This window comes from Heterodontus francisci, unplaced genomic scaffold, assembly GCF_036365525.1.
Source record: "Heterodontus francisci isolate sHetFra1 unplaced genomic scaffold, sHetFra1.hap1 HAP1_SCAFFOLD_121, whole genome shotgun sequence".
NCBI lineage: Eukaryota > Metazoa > Chordata > Chondrichthyes > Heterodontiformes > Heterodontidae > Heterodontus > Heterodontus francisci.
Genome location: NW_027140425.1, coordinates 233,678 through 241,710, shown reverse-complemented (window position 1 = coordinate 241,710; position 8,033 = coordinate 233,678). Strand labels below are relative to the sequence as shown.

The window sequence follows — 8,033 nt, the reverse complement described above, 5'->3', positions numbered from 1 at the left end:
CCATCAGTAACTGTATATTCTGCTTCCCTCTGCTCCCTCTCGCTCATTCTGAAACCCTGGTCCATCTCAATCACCCCCCACATCGCTTCCTTTCCTGGAGCTCCTTTCCAGGCAAGCATAGAACATACAACATTTGGCTTTTCACCTGCTCCCTTCAAGGCTCCAGACACTCCTTCCAGGTGAAGCTTGTACTTCTTACAATTTAGTACATGACGGAGTCTCCTGGACTTTGCGAGAGGAGCAGAGGAGTAAATACAGATTGGGTGATTGCTTTGATGAAGTCCACCATTCAGTCTGCAAGTGTGATCCTGAGCTTCCAGTCACTTGTCTCTTTATTTCTACATCTCACTCGCACTCTGACCTCTCTATTCTCTACCTCCTACACTCGTGCACTGAAACATATTGAGGAACAGTGCTGTTATTTTTTTCAATTAGGCATTGTATTGCCTGTCCGGCTCAACAATGAAATTGCAAACATCAAATTATAACAATTGCTCCCACTTTCTGGGATGGCCTGTGCTAGTAATGCTGGATGGCGACACCAGTGGCACAGTGATTGGAGGGAGTGTGAGTTTGGGCTTGGGGTGTGGATCTCCTATTGGTATAAAACTTGCAGGTTGCTCCACACTCCTCGGGTCTACCTGCTATTTCTCAGTCACTTTTCTGGAACACTGAAGCCTTCTCCTCTTTACCAGATTTTCCATGCTGCCCTCTCCCTCTATCATTTACTGTAAACCATATAAATCTCCTCTGGAGCCATTCTCTGATTATTTAGTTTTCCCATTTGCTTTGTTCCATCATCCCTTTTTATCATTGACTCACTCCTGCTCTCCTGCCCCTTTGTTCTTTCCTCCCCCCATAACCCACTTTTCACCAGCTAGACAATTGCTTAAAACTTTAACTCTCTATTATCTTCCAGTTCTGATGAAAGCCTATTGGTCTGAAATATTAGCCCTGATCCTCTCTCCACAGATGCTGCCTGATCTATGAATGTTTTCAACATTCTCCCTTGTTTTATCAGAGTGACAGCAGTTTCAGTATTTTGTTTTTGCTTAGGTTTGGATGTTAACGGGCAAGTGACATAGATGAGGAGCGGAGTTCCTGAGTTTTAAATCACAAACTACGTCTTTTAACCTTGACACTGAAGTCAGCTTGGTTGACAGGCTTGGCATCCTGGGGGGCAGGGAGGACTCTGAAGCAGGTCTCAGGACCAGGGTGGACTAAACGATGAAGGCAGTGTATGGGGCTGCCTGATTCCAGGGGTGTCCAATCACCAACTGCGGAGTGGGAGACTGGCAGAGCGGTGACATCTCTGATTGCTGGGCTGCTGATCCCCAATCATAGGGAAGGGTCTCCTATCCTAGACCATGGTCCATGGAGAGGGGTCAATGGGAGGGTCTGATCCAAGTGACGATGGTGGGACCTGATGCCTGAGGCATGCGATCTGGAGAGGAGTCTGATCCAGGGGAGGGGAAAAAGGCTCCACAGGCCAATTTTAGGAATCTTTTTGGAAGTTTTTTCTGGCCTAGGGCAGAATGGGGAAGCCTGGCCAGCTAGAGTTAAACCAGTAAAACAGATTAAATCAGAGACTTCCAGCCTCATTCAAATATTTCAATTGCCAACCCACCTCCAGCTAGCTGTTGGTTGCCCGTTCCCTATCCCGACTCTGTTATCATGGAAGTGAGTGGGTCGGAGGTGGATTGGGGTCAAGGTTGATATGTTTAAAATTTTAAACTCTGACCGACCCGAATTCACCTGTTTTTGATGCTAATTTTCTGCTCTTACTGTCTGAGTCGGACATGGAGAGTGTTTGATCAGTAATTTCCAGTCTCTTTCCCTTCTCTCTCTCACAGTTAATTTCCTGGCGATTGTGATCCTGTCCCGGGGAAAGTGCGGCCTCTCCACCTGCACCACTCTCTACCTGGTGGCCATGGCAACGGCAGATCTACTGGTCATTATCACTGAGGTGATACTGTGGAAGATCAGTAATTATTATTTCCCGGGATCTTTCCTGGATATCACGCCTGTGTGTACTGTTATCATTGTCCTGATTCGTGCAGCCACAGACTGTTCTGTCTGGTTCACCGTCACTTTCACCTTTGATCGATTTGTGACCATTTGTTGCCAGAAGCTGAAAACAAAATATTGCACCGAGAAAACTGCAGCTGTGGTTCTGGCAACAACCTGCATTCTGCTCTGTTTAGAAAACGTCCCCTTCTACTTTATATTTGAACCTGTCGAGATAATTGATAATGTTCCATGGTTCTGTTATCCAATCCCAAGCTATTTTACTGAGCCCGGATGGGTGGGATTTGACTGGTTTGATACGGTTTTAACCCCATTGCTCCCATTTGCTTTAATTCTGTTGTTCAATGCTCTGACAGTCAGACACATTTTAATGGCCAGTCGAGTCCGTAAGGAACTGAAGGGTCAGAGCAAGGGAGAGAATCGCAGTGACCCAGAGATGGAAAGCAGAATGAAATCTGTGATTTTACTCTTAACCATATCTGGCAGCTTCATACTTTTATGGTTGGTGTATGTTATAGAATTCTTATATTATATCATTACAGGAACAGATCCCAGGGATTACAATGGTACTGAATACATATTCAGACAAGTTGGATTGATGCTGCGGACATTAAGTTGCTGCACAAACACATTTATTTATGGGGCAACTCAGTCCAAATTCAGAGAGCAGTTCAAGAGCATGGGTAAATATCTGGTTAGATCAATTATTCAATTAATGAATAAACAAAAGAACTGAGAGCAGACTGGAGGTAGGTCCTGGTGTTTACAATCCATGATAGTAATATCAATCCCAAATGGACAACAGGTGACCAACAGCTGGATGACCTGAAATACATTGACGTGTTGGTACACACAACAAAGATGTGCAGCCTCCCATGTCCGAATAGCCTGTCAAAACTCCCTGTCTGTTTTTACAGATGAAACCTGATCCATTTGAATGAGGGAAAGTAAAGTAACATATCTGATTGTTGCAGCTGGATGGCTACAAGCTCATGCTGGCACTGTTGGAGGAGATGGTTACTTTTGTTTCCCTCTTGTCTTGACTCTGATCTTCCGAGTGAACAATGGCGGGTATCTTTGTGAGGAACAAATGTAACAAAATAATTTCAACAAATAAACTTCTAAATGGAACCAGATTAAAATACTGACCGTTCCTATTGAAATGAAGAATATTGGTTGTTTGAAATCATTAATTTTCTTAAGGGAAGGTTATGCTGTCAAGGTTTGACACTTTTCATTTCCCCAACTCCCCTTCAACCTGATCTTTTATCATGGGGGCAATCATGCGCCCCCCCCCCTCACTTTATCCCTTCGCTGCCAGTCTCATTATCTCTCCCTGCCCCCTCACTACCTCTCTCTCTGCCCCTCTAACTTCCTCTCTCTCATCCTGCCCCTCTCATTATTTCTCTCTCCCTGCCCCTCTCACTATCTCTCTATCCCTGCCCCTCTCACTATCTCTCTCTCTGCCCCTCTAACTTTCTCTCTCGCTTCCTGCCCCTCTCATTATTTCTCTCTCCCTGCCCCTCTCACTATCTCTCTATCCCTGCCCCTCTCACTATATTTCGCTCCCTGCCTCCTCACTATCTCTCTCTGCCCCTCTAACTTTCTCTCCCTCCCTGCCTCTCTCACTATCTCTTTTTCCCTACCTCTCTCACTTTCTCTTTCTACCTGCCCCTCTCACTATATCTCTCTCCCTGCCTCCTCACTATCTGTCTCTCCCTGCCACTCTCACTACCTCTCCCTGCCACTCTCACTATCTCTTTCCCCCGCCCCTCTCACTATCTCTTTCCTCCACCCCTCTCACTATCTCTTTTTCCCTGCCCCTCTCACTTGTTCTCTCTCTCACTGCGCCGCTCACTTTCTCTCTCTCCCTGCCTCCTCTCTATCTCTCTCTCCCTGCCCATCTCACTATATCTCTCTCCCTGCCTCTTCACTATCTCTTTCTCCCTGCCCCTCTCACTACCTCTCCCTGCCCCTCTCACATTCTCTCTCCCCTGCCACTCTCACTTTCACTCTCTCCCTGCCACTCTCACTATCTCTTTCCCCGCCCCTCTCACTATCTCTTTCCCCCTGCCCCTCTCACATTCTCTCTCTCTCCCTGCCCCCTCACTACCTCTCTCTCTCTGCCACTCTAACTTTCTCTCGTTCCGCCGCTCCTCTCACTATCTCTTTCCCCCTGCCCCTCTCACTTTCTCTCTCGCCTTGCCCCTCTCACTTTCTCTCTCTCCCTGCCCCTCTCACTTCCTCTCTCTCCTTGCCCCTCTCACTATATCTCTCTCCCTGCTTCCTCACTATCTCTTTCTCCCTGCCCCTCTCACTACCTCTCCTTGCCCCTCTCATGTTCTCTCTCCCCATGCCCCTCTCACATTCTCTCTCTCCCTGCCCCTCTCACTACCTCTCCTTGCCCCTCTCACGTTCTCTCTCCCCATGCCCCTCTCACTTTCTCTCTCTCCCTGCCACTCTCACTATCTCTTTCCCCCGCCCCTCTCACTATCTCTTTCTCCTGCCCTCTCGCTATCTCTTTCCCCCTACCCCTCTCACTTTCTCTCTCTCTCTCTGCCCCTCTCACTATATCTCTCTCCCTGCCACTCTCGCTACCTCTCCCTGTCCGCTCACGTTGTCTCTCCCCCTGCCCTTTCCACTTTCTCTCTCTCTCTCCCTGCCACTCTCACTATCTCTCTCCCTGTCTCCTCACTATCTCTCTCTCCCTGCCACTCTCACTGCCTCTCCCTGCCCCTCTCACGTTCTCTCTCCCCCTGCCCCCTCAATATCTCTCTCTCCCTGCGCCTCTCACTATCTCTCTCTGCCTGCTCCTCTCACTTTCTCTCTCTCTTTCTGCCCTCTCAATTTCTCTCTCACTGCTCACCTTCTCTGTCTCTCGCTGGTGCATGTATTTTTAAAGATGAAAATGGGAGTCAAACTGTTTGTTCCTCAAATCAAAATCAATCACATCGGGTACTGTAGCTGAACGATTATGGTCATTGGTTTAGAATTCCAAAGGTTGTGCGATGGAATTCCCCCAGGAGGAGGTCTGCATATTTTACAGATGAGCATCATGGGTAAATCAGACATCCACAGGATGAATTATTAGTTAAAAATCCAATCTGTTTATCCTACTTTGCTCGCTACCTTATGAGAATAAATATCATGAATGCAGAAATCTCAGGATATGTTGGTGGGACTGAGATTCGATATGCAAGAGGTGGGATACACTCTGGGCATGGTGTTTGTAAAGTGAAGAGTGAATGGTGCTTGTTGATGGTTTAACGCTGTTGTGAACTAACTGTGAATTTAGAAACAAAAAACAAAATTGAGTCGAACCATGTAAATCTGGACTGGCGATTCCTGGTTTACAAGATCAGTTCCCTAACTTTCTCTTGGTATTAGGACCAGCACATTTCTTGATCTATATTAATGATTTAGACTTTGGTATACAGGGAACAATTTCAAAATTTGCAACTAACATAAAACTTGGAAGTATTGTGAACTGTGAGGATAGTGATAAACTTCAAGAGAACATAGACAGACTGGTGGAATGGGCGGAAACAGGGCAGATGAAATTTAATGCAGAAAGATGTGAAGAGATACATTTTGGTAGGAAGAACGAGGAGAGGCAATATAAGATAAAGGACACAATTCTAAAGGGGATGCAGGAGCAGAGGGACCTTGGGGTATATGTGCACAAATTGCTGAAGGTGGCAGGACAGCTTGAGAAAGTGGTCAATAAGGCACACGGGATGCTGGGCTTTATAAACGCAGCATAGAGTACAAAAGTAAGGAAGTTGTGGTGAAGCTTTATAAAACACTGGTTCGGCCTCAACTGGAGTATTGGAGAAACTCTTTCCATTGGCAGAAATGTCAAGAACCAGTGAATACTGATTTAAAGTGATTGACAAAATAAAGTCCACAGCAGGGCTACGGGAAAGGAGAGGGCAGTGGGACGAGCTAAGTTGCTCTTGCAGAGAGATGGCATGAACATGATGGGTTAGATGGCCTCCTATGCACTAAACAGTCGACGATTCTATGAGATGGATTGATTGAAGTGTCTCCAAAAACAATGGAAATACGAATTCACACAAAAAAGCTTTCCAACATCTGCCACATTTTGGCTTTTGTAGGAACAAGTTTATTTGTTTCCCAGCGGATGTGAAGAGCTGAGAATCAAAACAGTGGGATTGGAGGAGAGACTGCAGTTGCTGTTTTCATTCCTGTCCTGCATGGGGCGCTCTCGCTCTCCTCCAGGTCCTTTACTTCCAGTCCTGTGGCAGACACTTCTTGTCCGCCGCTCCACTTCTCTTTGTCAAGCTCCAACTACCCACCCCCCCACCACCGCCCCCCTCACCCCACTCCACTCGGTCCTCCTCCCACTCTTCTTCATCTCACCCCATCAACATATCCTTCCATTCCTTTCTTCTCTTGTGTTTATCCAACTTCCCTTAAATTCCATCGACTCCATTCACATCCATCACTCTCTGTAGTAGCGAGTTCCACATTCTCATCACTCTCTGGGGAAAGAGGTTTCCCCTGAATTCCCGATTGGATTTATCTTATATTCATGACCTCATAGTTTTGGTCTCACTCGCAAGTGGAACCATCTTCTCTAGTCTACCCGATCGAAACTCCTAATTTGGAGATATTACATTTCGTTCCCTCATCTAAATCATTAATATATATTGTGGATAGCTGGGGTCCTAGCACCGAACCCTATGGTACACCACTAGTCACTGCCTGCCATTTGGAAAAAGACCCATTTATCCCTACTCTTTGTTTCCTGTCTGCCAACCAATCTTCTATCCATCGCAATACACTGCTCCCAATCCCATGCTCTTTAATTTTACATGCAAATCTCTTATGTGGGACTTTGTCGAAAGCCTTCTGAAACTCCAAATAAACCACATCCACTGGCTCCCCCTCATCAACTCTACTAGTTACATCCTCGAAGAATTCTAGTTGATTTGTCAAGCATGATTTCCCTTTGGTAAATCTATGCTGACTCTGCCCAATTCTACCACTGTTGTCCAAGTGCACTGCTATACAATCTTTGATAATGGACTCTAGAATTTTCCCCACTACAGATGTCAGGCTGGTTTATAATTCCCTGCTTTCTCTCTATCTCCCTTTTTAAATAGTGGGGTTACATTAGCTACCCTCAAATCTGTAGGAACTGTTCCAAAGTCTATAGAATCTTGGAAGATGACCACCAATGTATCCACCATTTCTCAGGCCACTTTCTTAAGTACTCTGGGATGCAGACCATCAGGCCCTGGGGATTTATTGGCCTTCAACCCATCAATTTCCCCAACACCATTTCTCTACTAATACTGATTTCCTTCAGTTCCTCTCTCTCACTAAGCCCTGTGTTCCCCAACATTTCTGGTATGATATTTGTGCCCTTCTTTGTGAAGACAGAACCAAAGTATGCATTTAGTTGGTCAGCCATTTCTTTGTTCCCCATAATAAATCCCCCGGTTTCTGACTGTAAGGGACCTACATTTGTCTTCACCAATCTTTTTCTCTTCACATACCTATAGAAACTTTTGTAGTCAGTTTTTATGTTCCCTGCAAGCTTACTCTCGTACTCTATTTTCCCCTTCGTAATCAATGCCTTGGTCCTCCTTTGCTGAATTCTAAACTGCTCCCAATCCTCAGGTCTGTTGTTTTTCCTGGCGAATCTGTATGCCTCTTCCTTGGATCTAATGCTACCTCTAGTTTCCCTTGTAAGCCATGGTTTGGCTACCTTTCCCATTTTATTTTTGCGCCAGACAGGAATAAACAATTGTTGCAGTCCATCCATGCGCTCTTTGAATGTTTGCCATTGCCTATCCACTGTCATCCCTTGAAGTAATGTTTCTCAATCCATCATACGCAACTTGCGCCTCATACCTTCGTAGTCTTCTTTATTAAGATTCAGGACACTAGTCTCAGAATCAGCAACATCACTCGCCATCTTGATGGAGAATTCTATTATATTATGGTCGCTCATCCTCAAGGGGTCTCGCACCACT

General features: G+C 45.8%; 1 protein-coding gene across 1 annotated transcript; it reads left to right on the top strand.

The window, feature by feature from the left end:
- The first annotated feature begins 209 nt into the window (after positions 1 to 209).
- Positions 210 to 2,764, top strand: LOC137359684 (probable G-protein coupled receptor 139). Its single transcript, XM_068025464.1, has 2 exons — positions 210 to 300; positions 1,794 to 2,764. The coding sequence occupies exons 1-2, from the start codon at positions 210 to 212 to the stop codon at positions 2,762 to 2,764; spliced, it is 1,062 nt and encodes a 353-aa protein (XP_067881565.1).
- The last annotated feature ends 5,269 nt before the right edge of the window (positions 2,765 to 8,033 follow it).